Source organism: Cyprinus carpio, chromosome B22 (assembly GCF_018340385.1).
Source record: "Cyprinus carpio isolate SPL01 chromosome B22, ASM1834038v1, whole genome shotgun sequence".
NCBI lineage: Eukaryota > Metazoa > Chordata > Actinopteri > Cypriniformes > Cyprinidae > Cyprinus > Cyprinus carpio.
This window is the reverse complement of record NC_056618.1, coordinates 33,067,510-33,089,367: the sequence shown is the minus strand read 5'-3', so window position 1 is coordinate 33,089,367 and position 21,858 is coordinate 33,067,510. Positions and strand designations below refer to the sequence as shown.

At 34.2% G+C, this 21,858-nt stretch overlaps 1 protein-coding gene and 1 long non-coding RNA gene across 2 annotated transcripts in view; both read left to right on the top strand.

Annotated features, from left to right (window-relative positions):
- The window catches only part of LOC109051754 (arf-GAP with coiled-coil, ANK repeat and PH domain-containing protein 2-like), a 39,367-nt gene extending 22,330 nt beyond the window's left edge, over window positions 1-17,037 (top strand). The window contains 15 exon segments of the mRNA XM_042749893.1: window positions 5,359-5,471; window positions 5,560-5,611; window positions 5,689-5,789; window positions 9,329-9,434; window positions 9,513-9,656; window positions 9,658-9,702; window positions 9,704-9,732; window positions 9,880-9,949; window positions 10,271-10,350; window positions 11,771-11,946; window positions 14,251-14,313; window positions 14,389-14,603; window positions 15,993-16,102; window positions 16,250-16,360; window positions 16,438-17,037. Coding sequence (XP_042605827.1) covers window positions 5,359-5,471; window positions 5,560-5,611; window positions 5,689-5,789; window positions 9,329-9,434; window positions 9,513-9,656; window positions 9,658-9,702; window positions 9,704-9,732; window positions 9,880-9,949; window positions 10,271-10,350; window positions 11,771-11,946; window positions 14,251-14,313; window positions 14,389-14,603; window positions 15,993-16,102; window positions 16,250-16,360; window positions 16,438-16,585 — 1,563 coding nt within the window. The 3' untranslated portion in view covers window positions 16,586-17,037.
- A 522-nt stretch (window positions 17,038-17,559) lies between these two features.
- LOC122141772 lies at window positions 17,560-19,218 on the top strand. Its single transcript, XR_006158091.1, has 2 exons — window positions 17,560-18,256; window positions 18,372-19,218. It is a non-coding gene; the product is annotated as an uncharacterized LOC122141772 (long non-coding RNA).
- Window positions 19,219-21,858: the final 2,640 nt, after the last annotated feature.

Sequence of the window (21,858 nt, the reverse complement as noted above, 5' to 3'; positions counted from 1 at the left end):
ATTTTTTTTTGCAATGTGGATTTCGAATCTGGTTCAGTTTTGATGAACACTGAACAGTTAACCCATAGAAAGCAGCTTGGTTTTGAAGTGACCGGTGTAGGGCTGTGTGATATTTATCGGCTATGATAATGTCGAAATTGTTGTTTTAACAATGTGCAAGCTGCTAGTATGTGAAAAACATGTCTTAAAAGTCTGAAAGCATTCAATGTGTGATAAAGCTTATTAGAATGCAGTTAAAATGCCCAGATACTGTAATTCAAGTTACGAAAGTAAAAAATACCCTTTTATGTTTTTTCTGTTTCGCTAATTAAATTATTTGCAAACTAAGCTGGTGAAGAACATTTGCGCATTTCAGAACAACACCGTGATGTTTCGTGCCAACTGAATCTGTTAACGAATTTAACGAATCACTTGAGTTAATGATTTAATGATCCATTGACAGCCGTTTGCTTTATTTCGAAATGAATCAGTCTTTTTGAACGAATTGTTTGAGTGAATGATTCAATGACTCAATCATTAAGCCAGGAATTTGCTGCCACCTACTGGCTGTTTTAGTGTCATATTTTCTTTATCCATGACAGACATAAACCAGCAAAGGTATCAGCATAAAAACACGCTCAGAATATTGTAAGCAAGTCGGCGCCAATAGCTTTGTGGGCCTTGCACCAACATGTTGTGCTACGGACGTCCCGAGTTCGAAACCCAACTCGAGGACGTTTCATCTATCTCGCCATAAGGAGCGCTTACTTTACTCTGTCTCTCTATTTTTATTTTCCTCCTCTCTCTCTCTCTCTCTCTCTCTCTCTCTCTCTCTCTCTCTCTCTCTCTCTCTCTCTCTCTCTCTCTCTCTCTCTCTCTCTCTTTCTCTCTCTCTCTCTCTCTCTGGCTGTATTGGCAGTTGTTAACCTGCTGTCTCTTCTTTTCTGACTGTTCATATGAGGCTGTGCTGCAGGTGAGTCTGTCTCTTCTGCCTGTCCGTCTGAACGCTGCATGAATCACCGTGACACAGATCCCTGCATTAATAACATTCATTAAACATGCACTTTTATGTCAGAATGTAATCAATAGATTGATTGTAAAAACATGTAAGAAGTTTGTTAATCACTATTGTACTTGAAGAAGAAAATTCTCCAAGCAGAAGCGAACCAAAGCGCACCATAGTGCGTAGAGTGATGGTAGATGACCCTGACGGGACAGTCACAATAATATTAGGAAATTAGATGCAGCGTCACTGCTGACACACACACACACACACACACACACACTGCTCTATTCGGCATGAAGATCTTCAGCAGGTTTCACTATGTGTGGTATCTGGTGAGTCAGTCATGTTTTTTATAGTTCATGTTCTTTGTTTCTTTTGACTTTATGCGGTTATGAGCATGAATGTGTCTTGGGAGTTCGTGTGACAGTCTGATGTGGTTTGTTTTTATGTAGCGTTATTTCATCAAATGTTGTTTATTTATTTATATATATATATAATGATATTTTGGTCTGTACATAAGTACAGGTTTGCATTTGCATTGATCAAATTCTATGGCTGGTAACACAGTTTGATTGCATATCATTTTAATGGTTTATAACAAATATGGATGTCCGATATGATAAAGATAGATTTTATTTTATTTTGTTATTTTTTTGAAGAATAATTTCAGTTTAATAACTTCAAGAATGTCAGGTTTGTAACCAGCAAGTAAAAAAAGGTAATTTTAATAATTTTACTTGCAAAACTTGTAATTATGCTTATCTCAGAATTTGTAAAATTCTACTTAAGAATTTTTGAAGAATTTCAGCCTTTTAATGATACGTTTTACTTTGCTACAGTTATGAGACTTATAGACTTAATTTGTTTCATTGCATAAACAGAAAATATGCTCATTATACAAGATATCTGGTAGTAAAAAACAAAACAAAAAAACATGATCTTCAGGTCATGACCCTGAAACTTATGCTGCTTTATTTATGTATTTATAGTATTCCATATTTATAATCTAAAGGAAAGAGGTTGCTCTGTGCTTTAATAACAGCTGTAGCTCCATGCTTTGGTCCTGGCACCCTTAATATATTAAGCGGCCCGGCTCGCGTACCAGATCAGGTTACAGAGAAATGGAAACCAAATCTGTTTTTAATAACAGTTGGTGCTGTCGTGTTGCTCGCCTTACTGTAAACATACAAGCTAAAGGGTCATGGTCATGAATTCATGGTCAGTAGTTCATTTTGAGGAGATTTGATTTTTTTTTTTTTTAAATGGATCCCAAAAAAGTGAAAAAGAACCCAGTTCTGTAAGTGTTCACATTGTTACTGTTTGTGAAAGTGGATTCAGTTCTCATTTCAGCCCTCTTCAGGTCTCAGTCCACTTTCCATTCACACTGCAGATTTTTGTAACTCTGAACGTAAATATTATGAATTCTAATATCAATTCCTAATATTTGTCTTTTGCTGTTATTTTATTTATTTTTTTATTTTTTTATTTATTTAAACAAAAATAATACAATGTAAATAGTGCAATAGTTACATATTTCTGCATCATTAATAAGGCTCAGGTTATTATGTTGATAACTGAAATATGACCTTTTGGAGTTTCTTTGTTTTTTACAATAACATTTTTGGTAACACTTTACAGTATGGTCCAATTTGTTAACTAATTTGCATAGTTAATGCATTAGGTATCATTAAAGATTTTTACTGCATTTATTAATCTAAATTCATGTTAATTTATAAATATGCAATTTTAATTTGCATTTGTTCATAAAAATAACTTTTAAAAATTTAAATAAAAAAATCTATGATTTATATATACAAATGAACAAAAATCCTAGATTAATAAAACTTGTAAAAGTATTGTTCATAATCACTTCATGATACCTAATGTATTTTACAAATTAAACTTTTTTTAAACCTGATTTATTATCAAGTACTGTAAACTATTATTCATTTATGTATTTTAGTACTGTCAAACTATTAAGCACAATTAACTGCATCCAAAATAAGTTTTTGTTTACATAATCAATGTTTGTATATATGTGTATACACATGTATAATTTATTAATAATTTTTGTAAAAAAAAATTTAATAAAATATTCTCTGAAATATGTGCGCACACACACACACACACACACACACACACACACACACACACATATATATATATATATATATATATATATATAAATTCAAAGTTCACGCACATTATATAAACAAAAAAAACTTTTATTTTGGATGTGATTAATCATGATTAATCCTTTGACAGCAAATGTATTTACTTTATTTATTTATTTATTTATTTATTTATTTAAAGCTAAATCTATAATATTTAATGCAAAATTCCTGCTAATAATTCTCAACCCCCTGAAATGAACCAAAGCTGCCCTTGTTTGAGTTTTCTGTAGGTCACTTTGAATAAAGTGTCTGTTAAACGGTTAACTGGCGGTCTGAGTTTGTTCTCCGCTCTACACCGGAGATATGATGTAAGATCTGTTAGTAGTGCGGTCTAGAGCAGATCAGACTGGATTCCCGCAGCATGCGGGTCAGGCTGTAAACTAACCTCCTCTACTAGTATGTCACTCTTATCTGTCTTCAGCTGCTTGAGGTTTCACAGACAAAAACGCAGGATCCAGTGACGCTCTAGTGTTACTGTAGCTCTGCTAGTCTGAGCTCAGCCAGGCTTGACTTAACTAGTCTGAGCTCAGCCGAGCTCACATGACATCTACAGGAAGCAGGGATCTTAGATTGTTCTTGAGGTGAACAAGAACCAGTGGCCAGAGTGTACTGTGATGTTATGCCCACTGCGCTAGGGCTGGGTAAACAATATTGATTTCTCGATGGTAACTGATTCTCATTTTTACGAAACAATATTGATTCTTAATACCCAAGAATAGATTAGTCTAGCCTGTTTTAGGTTAATCACAGTAAGCTTTGTGCTTTGTTACTTTTGATATGAGACACATTCTCAGATTTAAAATTCTGTCCATTTTGTTACAATATTCAAACAATAAATGCCGTTTTGGCATTGTTTAATGTGGAGTGACCGATCGCTGTAGCACCTCATCCTCCTCTAAAAAGGTCCCATAATACTCTCTTACAAAAACTCTATATTTTTTTTTGGGTGTACAATAAAACACTCTCACACACTCTTTTTCTAAAAAAACATCATTATTTTTTACATATTTTGCATTATTACAACACCTCTCTCCCCAGTCTGTCATGAACAGCTGGAATAGTTCCTGTATCAAATGAAAGCCTGCCTTCTGAAATACAAAATGTGCTATAATTGGTTAGCTGGGCCAGTCTGTGCTGTGATTGGTTAGCTGGGCCTGTGTGTGTTGTGATTGGTTACCTGGGCCTGTGTGTGTTGTGATTGGTTACCTGGGCCTGTGTGTGTTGTGATTGGCAGCACTCGGCGCCTGGTAAGGAAATGTCATGCCCCTTACCAAAGCCACCGGCTGCGAGCTTCATTGCATCAAAATCAAATCAATTTGAGTGCGATTTAAACCCGGATTATTGTAACCACTCTAAGTGCGTCTGTCTTGGGAAAGCTAGCGTGTCTCCAGCATAGCGATAACACTCGGTGCCTTCTCTATTGCAGCTCAACCAGGTCTCGTCCCATTCATCGATCTTTGTGATATGACAAATCCCGGAAAATATGTGTTGTAGTCCAAACGAGTCATTTGTTGTAGTTTTTGAAAAGTGATTTCTGTTAAATAAAATATCTCCTTTTGAATTGGACTTTGAAAATTGTACATATTTTTTTTATGCTCAAACAGCAACATTGCAGACTAACTAAAGTTGAAAAAGTGAAAAAGCATAATAGGACCCCTTTAATAACAGTTTCAGCGTGAAATAAACAAGAATAAACATACGAAGTATGTAAAAAGAAGAGTACAACTTACCGAAATCTCATGGAATCGCTCAATCAGTGTTTCAACCATGGAATGACGTCAATATAACAGCTTGTAAACAGTAGCTATGTTTCCATCACCGATTTAATACGCATTTTAAAGTATCACATCAGAAATGAGTGATGGAAATGCCCAATTTCAAATAAAAATGCCTTAATTCCCCCCAAAAAAGTTTTTACGCTCGTTTGAGGTGGTTTTTGAGGTTTGTGAGAAAGGGTTAATGCGAATAATAGATGGAAACACATTTGCTGAACAAATTCTTCAATGTGCATCAAAAAAGTCGTGACTTTGTGCGATGGGATGGCAAAACCTGAATAACCTGCAAAACTTTGGCTTCACATGGGATCAGACAAAATGTGTGTTGAGTGTTAATACAGCACATGTATTGAATGTTGATATTGACTAATAATTAGTGTATTAAGATCTCAAAAGCTCAGTTCAACACTGTTGTCGTGCTCAGGACTTCTCAAATGACGACACCAAGCTGGAGTACAATGTGGATGCAGAGAATGGGATCGTCATGGAGGGATATCTGTTTAAGAGGGCCAGCAACGCCTTCAAAACCTGGAACAGGTCTGGGACAAGACTTAAAATCATACTGTGTCCGCTTACGTAGACGCTGACCGAATGTTTACTGTCGCTAACTGCATTTTCTTTGCAGGCGGTGGTTCTCAATTCAGAACAATCAGCTAGTGTACCAAAAGAAATTTAAGGTGAATATAAGAAGAACCAACGGTAATTTCTAACTCCAGCTGTGCGGTAAGCACTCATTTTGGCATTTTTATTTCAGGATAACCCTACGGTTGTGGTGGAGGACTTGAGGTTATGCACCGTCAAACACTGCGAGGACATCGAGCGCAGATTCTGCTTCGAAGTGGTTTCTCCAACAAAGTGAGTTCTGATTCTCTTATCAGTTCTGATTCGTTTTTGCAAGGAACACAAGTCACGTTCACTATTTGAACACAGTCATTTAAATGTGCTACTTTTTCTGTTAATTTAAATAATAAAGTGTCATTTCTGTGCTGCAATTATCTGTAATTATAATGTCTGAGATTGTGGAAATTGTTGGTCCTATATACAATACAAATCGTGTATTAATGTAGGCGTTACATTTGTTACAAACGTTACATCACTTGTAACTAGTGTTTTTGTGTAACTAGTGCATTTGTAACCAAAACTTAAATTTAAAATAGTTTTCAGTAATTGCGATAAAGCTGTCATAAAATAGTTAAAATAAATGATAAATAATTATTGGTGACACTTTATTTTAAGGTGTCCTTGTTACACGTTACATGTATTTACTATTATAGTAACAATAAATTATGCATAATTACATGCAAGTAACCATAATCCAAATCCTAACCCTAACTACATAGTAAGTTAATTTTATATTTAATACTTAAATATATAATTACACTGTAACAAGGACATCTTAAAATAGTGTAATCTTGTTATTTTATAAATACTACAAATAAATAAAGAATAAATAAATATTAGATATTTATAAAATACTAACTACATGTACTTACTATATGGTTATGGTTAGGATTAGGGTTTGTCTTAGAATTACTTGCATGTAATTATGCATGATTTATTGTTATTATAATAGTAAGTGTATGTAACGTGTAACAAAGGACACCTTAAAATAAAGTGTTACCAAAAATAATATTACTTGTAAAAAAAAAAAAACTCCAGTATATTTAAAAAAAAAAAGTAAACTTTACAAAAGTAATTTTTTAGGTAGTCCATTATATTAATATGCAGGGAACTACACTTACTTTTTCCACTGGTGGCACTTGTGCTACTAACTTTTTCAGTTACTGGCGCAAAACATGATTTGGTCGCACAAATTATTTATAATGATTACTGGATAATAATGAACAATAATGAAACTGTATTGCATACAGATGTGCTTTGTTTTACTTGCCATCTTTTAAACCACATTTCTTTCTTTCTTTATTTGTGCTATTTACACAATGTTTACATTTAAGTTTGTTTTTGTTAATTTAAAATAGCACTGCATAGTCTTCACTGTAAAATAAAATACACAATCAAACCAAAATGTATTCAGACACCATCAACATTTCTCACATTATCACAGTTTATTTGCTATAGTTTAGAAATTGGTAATACAATATGACAATAACTCAGAGTTAAACTGTGTCAGAACAAATTCCTCTTGATAATGTCGGATAACTTTGAAAAAGGATATGTAATGGAATCAACCAAAACTTCAGGCAACTGTCAGTATGACAATATTTTACACAACTATCAATACTTTGTTGAACAGTTACCAAGCAAGCAATGGTTCAGTCTGTGGTGTGAAAAGGTTGCATTAGCAATTAAAGAAAGAAACACTTAAGCAAAACATGGTCAGGTCCCTAATTTTTTTTTTAATCAATTTCATTGGTAGTCTACAGTATGAAGAATTTTTGGGTATAATATTTAACACATCACTGTATTTTGCCATACTCATTTACATAAATGAACTAGTGCCCTGCACCCACTAGTAAAACAATATAATCAATTCTATCTGATTTTTGGATTGACTTTGGATAAATTCTTGTTAAACCTAGTAATTCAGTCAAGAGCAGTGAGTGATTTACTTTCATTTTCATACATTAAAGACTCTGACAGCAGAGCTAGTAAATTAGGCGCGGTCACCTTAAGAGACAAACGCATCCATTATAATGATACACATCCGATTTTTTTTGCAACTCTTTACTTTTTACTTAAGACATAACCACAGACTTTTTCGAACACACTTTCCAAGACGGGTATTTCGACATATTTTGTATGTATTTGTTGTCGGTACATAAGCAAGAAGACTTTGAGACGCGTCTCTGCATGCTCCCTGAACACCAGAACACCGCGGTGCTGAATTGAGCTCTTTCGCTTTTCGCTCTTTTTTTTTTTTTCTGTTTATTTAAACTGCGATTTGTATTTGTTCGTTCAGGTGCAGGAGGTCCTGAAGGAGAGCTCGGTTCAGTGTTGCTGTTCGCGAGACGCGGCTCTCTCGTGCGCAACGAAAATAGCGCGAGTAACCAGCTGCTCAGTTCAGCTTTCCCGCATCGCGGGGCTGAAGCCAACTTATGTTGAATGCTCGGAGCACGTTATAAAACGTATTCTTAATACACATTTCTGTTTTAATAAATGCTCATATTAAATCATAGCATAACACAATAAGTAGGTACAAAAACAATCAGTGATACATTTGCGACCCCATAAAAATTTGGGTCGCAATGGCATTTCAAAAGGTCGCATATGCGACCATTTTGGTCGCAGTGTAGTTCCCTGATATGTAACCTTTTTCTTAATCTGTCTTTGGTCAACATCCATTAAAAATAAAAAAAACATTAAAATAGTACGTTAAATTTCTTGTTTCTAGAATAAATTTTTAAAAATTATTTTTCTAAACGGTTTTGCAAACTGTTTCTGTTTTTAAGCATAACATAAATAAAATGCCATAGCTTAGGCCAACAATTTATGAATGAATGAGTTTGATATGTATTTTATGTATTTTAAGGTTTATTTTTCTCAACCCTTTTTCAGACTTATATGTGTATGTATACAGTTATATACAAGGTTAATTGTTTTACCAAAATAAGAAAGATCATACAAAATGCATGTTATTTTTTTTTATTTAGTACTGACCTGAATAAGATATTTCACATAAAAGAGGTTTACATATAGTCCACAAGAGAAAATAAGAGTCAAATTTATAAAAATGATCCCATTCAAAAGTTTACATCCCCTTGATTATTAATACTATTTTGTTAGCTGAATGATCCACAGCTGTGTTTTATTGTTTAGTGATAATTGTTCATGAGTCCCTTGTTTGTCCCAAACAGTTAATCTTCCTGCTGTTCTTCAGAAAAATCCTTAAGGTCCCACAAAGTCTTTGGTTTCCCAGCATCTTTGTGTATTTGAACCCTTTCCAGCAATGACTGTATAATTTTGAGATCCATTTTTTCACTCTGAGGACAACTGAGGGACACATATGCAACTATTACAGCAGCTTCAAACGCTCACTGATGCTCCAGAAGATAAAACCATGCATTAAGAGTCGGGGGTGAAAACTTTTGAACAGAATGGAGATGTGTACATTTTTCTTATGTCGCCTAAACATCATATTTTTTTCTCATTTAGTACTGCCCTTCAAAGGCTACAGAAGATAGTTACATGTTCCCAGAAGACAAAACAAGTTAAATTTACCCTGTTCTTCAAACTCAAAAAACATTTAATGCATGACATTTAATTCATTGATATCCCTTCTCCTACATCCCCCATTCCTCCATCTAAAAGTTTGTGTCTAAACATGATTTATTGATATTTTACTGGAAAACAAGACAAAATACTGATAAATACGAAGATTATTTTTCAGCGCGTATGTCATACTGTACATATGTTTGATGTTGTTTCTGTTAAAGGAGCTGTATGATGCAAGCAGACTCTGAAAAACTCAGACAAGCCTGGATCAAAGCCGTCCAAAACAGCATCGCCACAGCCTTCAGAGACAAAGCAGAGGACGCCGAGGTAGCGCAGCTTCTCTCTCATCCAGCTAGCTCATGCCGCGCTACAGGCGCCTTGCTAACAGTGCGATGTGTTTGTCAGAAGATGGACGGGAAGTCGTCCACATCGACAGGCAGCCTGGACTCAGCCGGCGAGGTGAAGGAGAAGAGTCTGAAGGGCGAGAGCGCGCTGCAGAGGGTCATGGCCATCGGCGGGAACAGCATCTGCTGCGACTGTGGTCCCAGTCCCGGCGGAGCCACGCTGGGGCCCAGCCATCAACCTGGGCATCACGCCTCTGCATCCAGTGCTCGGGCATTCACAGGTGTGGTGTGTTGTGTGTGTGTGTGGTGTGTGGTGTGTGGGTGTGTTGTTGTGTGGTGTGTTGTGTGTGGGTGTGGTGTGACAGAAGATATCAGACCGGGTGTGTTTGTGTGATAACAATACTGGACTGGGTTTTTTTTTTCAGCAGTATTCTCGTCCATCATTTCTCGAAGGTCAGGTCTCTGACGCTGGACATGTGGGAGCCTGAGCTGCTCAAGGTGAGTCGTGACGAACATACGGATGGACAGATGGTTGTTGAGCAAACAGACATCTGTCCAGATGCTGCCATCCTTCGGAGAACATCAGCAGCTCTTTCATCTCCTAATCATCTCATACGCAGGTGCTTTTTATGACACGCTGGGGATCGTGTAGCGAGTTTTGTTTTTCTGTTCAGATATCTTCATTTAGAAAACGCATTTGATTATAAAAAGACATTTCCAAAGTGATCCAGCTTTCGAATAATAATAATACTACTAATAATAAAAAAAAACCTTTCAGTTCTTATATATGAATTAATAATGCAGTTACTTTTTGTATAGCTGATGTGTGAGCTGGGAAATGGTGTCATAAATCAGACCTAAAAAACTAGGAGCCAAGAAAATCAACAACCAGGAAACCACAACCAAAATATCCCATTTAAATTAATTTTAATTTTATTTTAATTTATTTATTTTAATTTAATTTTATTATTTTAATTTTATTAATTTTTTTGTATTTTATTTTATTTTTAGTTTAGTTTTTTGTGATTTTATTTCATTTATTTTATATTTCATTTGTTTTATTTTATTTTATTTTTGTATTTTATTTTATTTTTAGTTTAGTTTTGTTTTTTGTGATTTTATTTCATTTATTTTATATTTCATGTTTTTATTTTATTTTATTTTTATTTATTTTTTTGTATTTTTTATTTTTTTTAGTTTTTTAGTTGTATTTTATTTTTAGTTTAGTTTTGTTTTTTTTTGTATTTTATTTTTAGTTTAGTTTTGTTTTTTGTGATTTTATTTATTTTTTGTATTTTATTTTTAGTTTTGTTTTGTTTTTTGTGATTTTATATTATATTTATATTTAACTTTTTGTATTTTATTTTATTTTTAGTTTAGTTTTGTTTTTTGTGATTTTATTTTATTTATTTTTTGTTTTGTTTTATTTTATTTTTTTATTTTATTTTATTTTTATTTATTTTTTTGTATTTTATTTTTAGTTTAGTTTTGTTTTTTGTGATTTTATTTTATTTATTTTTTTTTTATTTTTTTTTGCTTTATTTTTTATTTTATTTTATTTTTATTTATTTTTTGTGTTTTTTTTTTTATTTTATTTTTTTTTGTTTTGTATTTTATTTTATTTTTAGTTTAGTTTTGTTTTGTGATTTTATTTTATTGCTTTGGTTTTTAGTTTAATTTATTTTTTGTTCATAAATAAATATATATTTTAATATGTAATTGGAAATGGTTTTATTAAGCAAGAATGCATTAAATTCATTAATAGTGACAGTAAAGTCATTTATAATGTTTCATTATTGATGATAATCAGAAATGTTTCTTGATTTCTGAAGGATTATGTGACACTGAAGACTGGAGTAATGATGCTGAATATTCAGCTTTGCTCTACAGGAATATATTACATTTTAAAATCTATTTAAATAGAAAAAAGTTATATTAAATAGTAAAAATATTTCACAATTTTACTGCTTTCGCTGTATTTTGGATCAAACAAATGCAGGTTTGGTGAAGAGAAGAGACTTTCAAAAAGTCTTAGTAGTGATGACATTTGATAAAAATTTTAGATTTTAGAAAAACAATCTTTTAGAATCCAAACCAAATGACGGATTGATATCACGGGGGTTTTTTACAATTTTAGTTTAGTGTTGCATAAGGCTTGCGTGATTCATTTTATACAACAGTGTAGACATGTTGCTGGTTTCAGAGATACACAGTATAGTCAATTAAACATGGAACGAGAAAACCCAAGATGATTTCTGCCATTACTAATGAATAACTAAATACATGTTGAGGTGTGAAAGCTGATGATCTGTGTCTCCTCAGGCACGAGGTGGAGGCCTACATCAAAGCCAAGTACGTGGAGCGCAGGTTTGTGCAGAGACGCTCCGAAGACGAGACCAGACAGAAGGTCTTATCACTGAGTCAACAGGATAAACGTCTCAGCGGCTGCTCTGAAGCTCAGTCTGCCAGAGGACCGTCAGCGTCTGCTTCCTCAGGTGAGAGGGTCGACACGTCTGCTCCTTCCTGCTGGCTCCGTGTAACCTTTGCTTGTGGCCCGCTCACTGCTCTTATCCTCCGTCAGCATCCGAGTGATGTGTTGGGATCAGCTAGACGGATGTTTGAACTGGTTTGACTCTGTGTTTCTGCTCCTCTCTGTGTCTGTGTGTGCGATCCTAACGCTGCTCTGGGCTTTTGTGTTGCTGAAGTGAACCACGAGTCTCTCTTCTGTGTAGATGAGCTCGATTCTCTCTTCTCCTACTTTAACTCCTCCGCCAGACCCTGCTGTCGTAAGTACAGCTGTGTGTGTGTGTGTGCAGAACTCACAGCTGCATCACTCTCATTTCAACAGTGTGAATTTGAATCGAATCGAATCCAGGGTTATTATGGTAGGCTTGAACTTAACCTAAACTCAACTCAACTGAAATAAAGTAAAATAAAAAAAAAGTAAAATAGACTAAAATTGTTACTTGTTAACTAAAATAAATAAAAGATTGTTAACAAGGCAACATTCCCGTGTTTTACTAAAACTGAATGAAAATAAAATGAATAAAAACTGTGTAGACTTAAAAACAACAAAGCAAAAATGATGATGAATTAATAAAAAATGTCAAAAACACAACAAAATTAAATCTTTAACAAAAGTAAAGAAAGCAGAAAATGACAATGAAATCTAAATAATTCTGTTAATATCAAAATATAATAGTATTTTGACTAATTAACTATTTCTGTTTGGTTTTGTGTTCTTTTTTTATTAAATTTTGTCTTTTTTTAAGTGGGGGGTGTTCTTTTTGTAGGTTTTTTTTGTTGTTGTTGTTTTGTGTAGTATTCAGCTTTTTGTTTTGTTTGGTTTTGTTTTTTATTGTTTTTTTATTTTTTTTATTTTTGTTTAATTTCAGGGTTTTTGTTTCTTTTATTTTTACTTTAATTTTCTTTTTTGTTTAATTTTGGTTTTTATGTTCTGTTTTTTTTTTTTGTGGGGGGGTGTTTCTCATATGTTTTGTTTTTGTTTAGTAGTAGTTTGCTTTTTGGTTTGGTTGTTTTTTTTCCTTTGTTTTTTTTCTTCTTCTTTTCTTTGTATGTTTTTCTGCCTTGTTTTGCTTTTTGTTTTGTCAACTTATAGCAACTAATTATACAAAATAATTTATATTTCTTTTTAAAATAATATGTGCTTTACTTTTAAATAATAAATGGCCCTGGTTTTATTGTATGATTCACCAGTGCATGTAAATTTAAATGCATCACATTACAGAAGTATTATGGATTATGAATGCTGTTTTATTTTTATCTTAAAAAAACAACAAAACCTTTAATAAAAAAACTTTATAAAAAAAGTACATATAAGCTGAAAATTCAACAAAGTTAGTCATAAAATTTTTTTAGACAAAATAAAATATTTTCATGAATCATGTTATACTTAATTATAAGCATAATTTATTAATATAATTAATTTTGGCTAATTATACCTATTTATTGCCATTCATGTATTTGATCATGCTCAATAGATTATTTTAAACAGGAAAACACAACCAATACTTTTACTTTTAAATAATACATTTGTAATATGTTGATTAATGAATTATCGTTTTTACAGTATTTTTGATAAAATAATTCCAAACATTTCTTTAAGTGATTAGACAATAAACATTAGAAATTAAAAACTGTCAGAGTGATTATTACAGACATAAAACAGATTTTAAATTTCCCATGAGCACAAAACGTCCACAAATCTGTTAGCTGTTTACTGTATAAAAGTTAAAATATGGATCTGTCCATTATACATTATATTAAGCTGTAATCTCTTAAAGTTATTAAAAATTTACCATCACAAATTTCAGATTTCAAATATTGATTAATTACATTTTAGTTTTACTGTATTCCCCCATTTGATGTGTGCATGAACATGAAAAATCAAATGAAGTACACTTAAAAACCGTAGCTCTGCAGTTTTTCTTTGAATGTTGTTCCAATTTAATTCTCATTAAAATTAAAATAATTTCACATCCTGATTGCCAACTCAAGTTCATGTTCACATCCAATTTAGTTTTAAATTGAATTAAAAGGATGAAATTTGCACTTTCATCTCTCCATCACTCAACATCCCATCATGCATCTCCATTGTCTGCTCCTTTGGACGTTTCTGTGCATTTCCATTAGGGATGCACCGAACGTTCGGCAACCAAAATTATTTGGTCCGAAAATAGCAAAAAAAAAAAAGCTCATTTAGTGTTCAGTCTGTTTTGTGATGGTTTGCACGCTGCGTCACAGAAGAGTGAGTGTGTGAGTGTGTCTGTGTGTGACAGTGAAGAGCCCAGCCGGTGACGTGCAGAAGCTGTCGGATGAAAGCAGAGAGACGCCGAGCTCAGGTCAGTCTGATCTCCCTCAGCAGCAGCACAGCAGAAAATGATCCGGACTCTGATTGTGTGGTTGTTCTGCTTCAGACGGCCCAGAGCTGCACATCTCCGAGCCTCAGGAGGAGAGCCCCGGGAGAGGTCTGGGGGTTTCCTGCGAGTCGTCGCCGGGCCTGCAGCTGTACTGGGCCTCTTTCTGCCACAGTCTGCCAGACATGGCCGAAGCTCTCGCTCACGGAGCAGGAGTCAACTGGACCCACGCCGACGAGCAGAACCGGACGCCGCTCATCATGGCTGTACACGGGGTGAGCAGCCAGAGCCACTCAACCTCTCTCTCTCTCTCTCTCTCTCTCTCTCTCTCTCTCTCTCTCCTCTCTCTCTCCTCTCTCTCTCTCTCTCTCTCTCTCTCTCTCTCTCTCTCTCTCTCCTCTCTCTCTCTCTCTCTCACTCACTCACTCACTCACTCACTCACTCACTCACTCACTCACTCACTCACTCACACTCACTCACACACACACCAGACCTCATACACTGGACAGATGAACTTTTTCTCAAGTTTTCATACAATATTTAACAAGCATTATTCTGTTTGGTTTAGTATTTTGCCTCTTTTGTTTTTTTTGTGTGTGTTTTATTTATTTATTTTTTGTGTGTTTGTTTTGTTTTCTTTTGTGTTTTTAGTTGTTTTTTTTTGTTTGTTTTTTTGTTTTTTGTTTTTTTGTGCTTTCAGTTTTTTTTTTTACTTTTTTGTTTTGTGTACTTTTGTTTAATTTTTTTTCAGGTTTTTTGTCTCATCTTTTTAGTTTTTTATCATGTTGTTTTGTGTTTTTAGTTTTTTTTTCAGTTTTTTTTGTCTTAAGTTTTTTTTTTTTCTTATGTTTTTTTTGTTTGTTTGTTTTGTTCTTTTGTGTTAATTTTTTTTTTCCTTTTTTGTTTTTCCTTTTTTTTCTTGTTTTATTGGTTGTTGGTTTTGTGTTCTTTTGTTTAAATTTTTTTTCATGTTTTTGTCTTCTTTTGTTTAGTTTGTTGTTTTGTTTTCTTTTGTGTGTGTGTTTTTTTTTTTTTATTATTTGTTTGGGTGGTTTTTGTTGTTTGTGGGTTTTGTTTTTTAATTTTGTTTTGTGTAGTACTTTGCTTTTTGTTTTGGTGTTTTGTTTCTTTTCTATTTGTTTTGTTTGATCTTTGTTTAATTTTTGCTTTGTGTGTTTTGTGTTTCTTGTTTTCTTTGGTACTTTTTGTTTTAATTTAGTTTTTTTGGTGTAGTATTATGCTTTGTGTTTTCTTTGGTTCCTTTTTTTATTTTATTATTCTTTTTTTGTTTTCTTGGTTAAGTTTTGCTTTTTTGGTGGAGGGGGTATATTTTGCATGTTTTGTTCTGTATAGAATTTTGCTTTTATATTTTTTTTTTTGTTTTTTTTTTTGTTTTGTTTTTTTGTTTTTTGTTTGCTTTGTTTTTCTGCTTTGTTTTGCTTTTTGTTTTGTCAACAACAACTAATTGTACACAATAGGTTATTTTATTCTTAAAATATTGAGTGCTTCTCTTTCAAATAATAAATGGTCCTGGTTTTATCGTGTGATTCATCAGTGCATGCAAAAATGTAATTATGAAATGCATCACATTACAGAAGTATTATGGATTATGAATGCTGTTTTGAAAGTGTGTGATGAGTTTATCCCCTGTGTGTCTGTATCAGGGGTCTCTGGTCACCTGTGAATTCCTGCTCCAGAATTCAGCCAGCGTCAACCAGCAGGACAGTCTGGGCAGAGGACCATTACATCACGCCACTATCCTGGGCCACACCGGGTCAGTTCTGCTCTTCTTTCTAGATAAATGTCTGCTGCGGTTTCTTTCTGACACTTTGTTTGAATGTGCTGCACATTTCTTAGTTGTGACTCCTGGTTTACTCTCATGAATATATATATGTATATAATTATTTTTTTTCTGCTGCAGGCAAGTGTGTTTATTTCTAAAACGGGGAGCCAATCAGAACGCAGCAGATGTCGAGAATCAGACGCCGCTTTCAATCGCTGTCGAGGCAGCAAACGCTGATATTGTCACGCTGTGAGTTGCCATTGCTGTTTGCTGTGTCGAGACGTTTATGTCAGACATAAAGCATTAAGTGTGGTTTCTGTCTACAGGCTTCGGCTGGCCAAGATGAACGAGGAGATGCGTGAATCAGAAGGTCTGTACAGTCAGTCCGGTCAATATAACTCTAACAGCCCTACTGAAATGCAGTATCGGAAATGTATGGAAGAGTTCATAAACTTACAGCTCAGAGACTCCTAACATACGGCGAAATCACCACAACCTGTAGCAAACGCTCAAAACCGGCGAATACACACAGATATCACATGAAGCTGAGCTTCTTCAGGCCCCGGGATGGGTTCATCTAGTCTAGTATTTTAATGTGAAGATAACAATAATATGACGTTGCTGCTGGAACATGTGCAATAACTAGTCGACGTGAAAACATGCACCATATTTGCATTGTGTACGTTTGTCTTAAAACTGTCAGTGTGTAAGAGTAGTGAAATGAAAACTCGGCCCAGTCAGTGTGTTCATGATCATTCCTGATATTAATCACTTTATACTTTATACACATTATACTTGAGGAAGTGAAACGGTCTCAAATCAAATCAGTATGTTTAGAAATATTACATTTATGAAGACCTAGTTCGTCTGTACAATTCAGTATTAATTCTGGATTAGGCACAACTGTATTTGACCAAAAAACAATAAATCATAAAAATTCATGAATTCATATACTATAAACGATAAAAATGTACTGTATCAATATATAAAAACTAAAAAACTACTTTATTACTACTTTAAACTTTAAAAAAAAATAGGTATTTTATGTATCAGCCTTTTGTTTTATGCAGATCAATTGAAAATTTACAGAATTTATATTACAGAAATAAAATGAGAAGATTTAGCATTAATTATTATAAATATTTTTCTGTAATATTATTAAAATCACATATATATATATAATATATATATATATATATATATATATATATATTAATATATATATATATATATATATATTAAATTATCTAAAGAATATTAAAATGTATGTTAATTGTTAAAAATATGTAAATTGTAAAATTTTAAATTATATTTAAACGTGATTGTCTGTAAAATTGTATTTTTATGTAGGTTTTTTTTTTTTGTTGGAATAGCTGAAAAAAAATTAATATATATAAATATATATATATATATATTGATATATATATATATATATATATATATATATATATATATATATATATATAAAGGGAAATGTGACAGTTGGAGTGTTGCTATAAATATTATATATTTTTATTTAATTTAGCGTCAATGAATGTGCCGAATGAGTTGATCTGGTCAGTAGCTGGAGATGTGGGACTGGCATCGGTCACAGAGGGGCGCAGTAGAGCTGGACTTTACTGCTGGTCCTTCAGAATGGTTTTGTTTTCTCCCTCCGTTAGGCGACAGATGTTTCTCTGCTAGATTTCCACTCGTTCTAAATGAGCTCTTTTAAACAAAACCTTATAATTCAACAGTTAAGCATCGTATCCTTACTGCAATCTCTTTACAGAGCACAGTCTAAATGCTGAGTCTCAGGTTTATTATTATGCAAATAAAAAAAACATTTACAAGGTTATAAGTGATGGAATTGTAATTCTGCAATTCATGAAAGAGTTGTATACTATGTTATATATTTGTGAGCTGCTTTGTTTCTCTGTCACTGTTGACACTGGTTATTATTTTATGTGGTGATTTTGCCACAACTGCCAAACATCTGTATCTCTCTCTTAACTCAAATCTTCGCTGTTTTCCCAACACTACATGCTAAATATCAATGTAAATATTCAATAAAGGTACTTCATACGCATCGTTTGGTGTCATGTGCTTCTCACCTCTGCATTTCCTCCTTTCCTCCTGCTGAGTTTCTGCTCTGACGTGACTCAGGTACACGCTCATCTCTCTGTGTCTGTGCGGGTTTTGATTAAAGTGTGTGTTTAGCGCTTGATGCAGGTCAGTCACACTCCGCTTCCTCCATAATCGAGCTGTCTTCTCTTTGCAGGAGATGAGACGTACCAGGACATCTTCCAAGACTTCTCGCAGATGGCATCGAACGACCCTGACAAACTCAACCGCTACTGAGCAGATTCTGGATGCTATATCACACCACAGCAACCTCCTCATAACTGCCGTTTGAGATTGATTTTTTTTTTTTTTTTTTTTTAAATATGATTAAAATTAAATGTTTTAATTTTTAGGTTTTGTCTTAATTGACAATTTTTTATGAAATCAGTGTTGTTGACACTTGTTGAATTTTTATTGTAAATGTAGATAAAACTATTTCATGTAGGATTTAATGGATGAATCCGCTGGCTGTATCTATATAGATTTTCAGATGAATATGTGTAATGTTATATTTGAGCCATAGGACTTCATTTATGAGACGTGCTGAATGAATTTGTGTTCGTGAATGCGACAAATTCCTTCTGCTCGTGTTTCACAAATGAGGGTTTTTAGCTAAACAGTACATTTTAGTAAATTGCATTGGTGTATGGTTGTAGAGCGAGGATGAAAGGTCACAATTATAAAAACTATACTTTCATTACATCATTTACTTGTTCGTTTTCGAAGGAGAAAATCTTGTGAAAACTCGTTTTAGCATGAACGCCCCACTTTCTTTATATGTCCAAACAGTATAAAAGTGTAAGGGGTGTAAATTGTGTATATTCTGTACATATGTTATCTTGGGCTGGGAAGTTGATTTTGTGGTACTTCAAATGTTGTATTAAGCTCGATTTTTGTGCTGTTTTTGCCCCTGTATTCATTCTGTAATCATCTCTGTATGATCCATGCAGTTTTTATCCACTGTGAATGTCTGACTTAAAATATATTATAAATTGTTTTCTCTATATTTTTTTATAATGCCTTCTTAATCATTATCTAAACATGTTAACATATTTAGCATTGATTAAATGTTATAAATATTTTTTCTGTTTATATATATATGTGTATATATATATATATACACATATATACAAACATATACACATATACATATATATACACACACACACATACAGTAGGGGAAATATTTCTTTGATCCCCTGCTGATTTTGTAAGTTTGCCCACCAGCAATAGCTGGTTTTCCTAATGTAATCGGAGCGATCAACTGCACACACGTTGCTATAAAGGCGACAGCTGAAGAAGAATTTGCATATGTGAATAGGAAACATTTCCATTCAATAAATGTGCAGATAATATGTGCCTAGCAAATATTGTGTCATGGTGGCCTGGGTCAACCCATGATTCTTACATCCTTACAAACAGTGTGGTTGGGATGAAGCTCCAATCTGACGGTGCGCGATGGGGGGCTTCTTGGTGAGTGATGCATTTAAAGTTATGGTCCTATCTAAAAGTTTTTTTGTAATTATTCAATTGCTCATTAGGAGACCACGTTTATCCATTAAAGATGTAGCTGTTAACCCCCTTCACCAACCCACAAACTGACCGTGCAGATACAATGATGCACATTCAAACACTCGGTCAGTTGTCGCGCAGGCGATTGGGCAGTTGAGATGTCTCTGTCTCTGATTACCATTTATATTGTCGCAATCACATGTAAAGTTAATTTTTTGACCAATTCCTTTAATGAGTGGCTTAGTGAGTGCATCAGTGATATTTTTCAGGTGACTCTTAATTTCTATGATGGCCATATGATTTGGTGTTGTGACTCCAGAACAGCATGTGTCAAGACGTGGCCAGATGGACGGGCCTCAGCACTGGGGGGAGCACTGGAGACGCCGGACACACTGGGCCCTGGCTGCTCAGGAGGGGCAGACTCCGAGTGCGTGCCAGTGTACGTTCCTGCTGTTGCACCATATAAGTCCAAATACAGGCACGTTGACTGTGATTTGAGTCTGTTCCTTATTAATGAGTACACACATTTGCCATAAATGCAATGGATATGTAAAATCTCTGGTGTAGGCTACTTTTGGTCCACTAAATTGAAAACATTTGAAAATTAAATGCAGTCTGGTAAGCTATGTGTACCAAAGTTATGCAAATAAATGAGAAATTAGTTACCTTCGTGTCAGTCCTGTAAATCCGAGTCTGCCACAGGAACAGATACAACTCCAGAGAGTAAAGTGTCTCCCACAATAGAGGCATCTCTCTGCTCAAAGGGTGTAAGTTCATCGACCCCTGTACCACTTCCTGTTCTGCCCACACTTTGTCAGTGCGCAACTTCCACCTTTATATCAGACCATTTCTTTTTAAGCTCATTTACAGTGTGATTTTCAGATCCCACTGCGTTGACCGTGTCAGCCAAACTCTCCCACTCATTTTTTTTTTTCTTTTATCTTAATTCCTTCCAGAGCACAAAGTTCCAAATAAAATTTTTTTTCTCATTTCAACCTATGATAGTAGTACCTCCAATTCACTTTAGGTAAAGTTTTGTTTCTTGCTGCTTGCTTTTGCCAAAGTGGACTCATTACCATATTACAATTTATTTAATTGAGGGAGGGTGGGGTGTTGTGCGTATGCGCTCAATTTCACATTAATTGAGATGTACAAAGAGAATATGCTTGGGATCCTGTGTAAGCAGAGATTAATACATCTGATTTTTGTTGTGCATAAGCATATTTACAGCTTTGTCTGTAGGCGATGTTTTAGTATGAATTCAACACAAGTCTTTGTCCATGAGGCCCCAGGTTTGCACACATCTCAGGAGGGATTTTGACCCACTCCTCTTTACAGATCCTCTCTAAATCTTTAAGGTTTCTTGGCTGTTGTTTGGCAACTCGAAGTTTCGGCTCCCTCCACAGATTTTCTACAGGACTGAGTTCTGGAGTCGTCCTGTAGCCTCAGCAGAAAAACAACCCCAAAGCATAATGTTTCCAAAATGGTTGTTTTGTATTTCTTCCATTTCCAAATAATCGCACCAACAGTTGTCTCCTCCTCACCAAGCTTCTTGCTGATGGTCTTGTAGCCCATTCCAGCCTTGTGCAGATCTACAATCTTGTCTCTGACATCCTTTGACAGCTCTTGGGTCTTGCTCATGGTGGTTGGGATGGAAGATACAGATTGTGTGAACAGGTGTCTTATACACCTAACAAGCTGATATTAGGAGTAACTTCTTAAAGTGACAGGACTAATCTGTGTTCCACATGAGCACATTACCAGTCCGTGGGAGCCAGAATTCTTGCTGGTTGGTAGGGGGTCAAATACTTATTTCACTCACTGAAATGCAAATCAATTTCTAACCTTTATATAATGTTTTCTTTTTTTATGGTTGATATTCTGTCTATCTGTTAAAAAAATAAAAAATAAATAAACCTACCATAAAAATTACAGACCCTTCATTTCTTTGTTAATGGGCAAACTTACAAAATCGGGATGGCCGTAGTGCTACGGTGCTATGACGGTGTGCTCCCCCCTCAAGGATTTCAGTGATGACCACTTCTTATTCTTTACTGAAACAGCTTAACAAGATTTTTGCATTTTTTTATTTTTTATTATCCAGTAGTCTAACCCTTCTCATTTCTACCTTA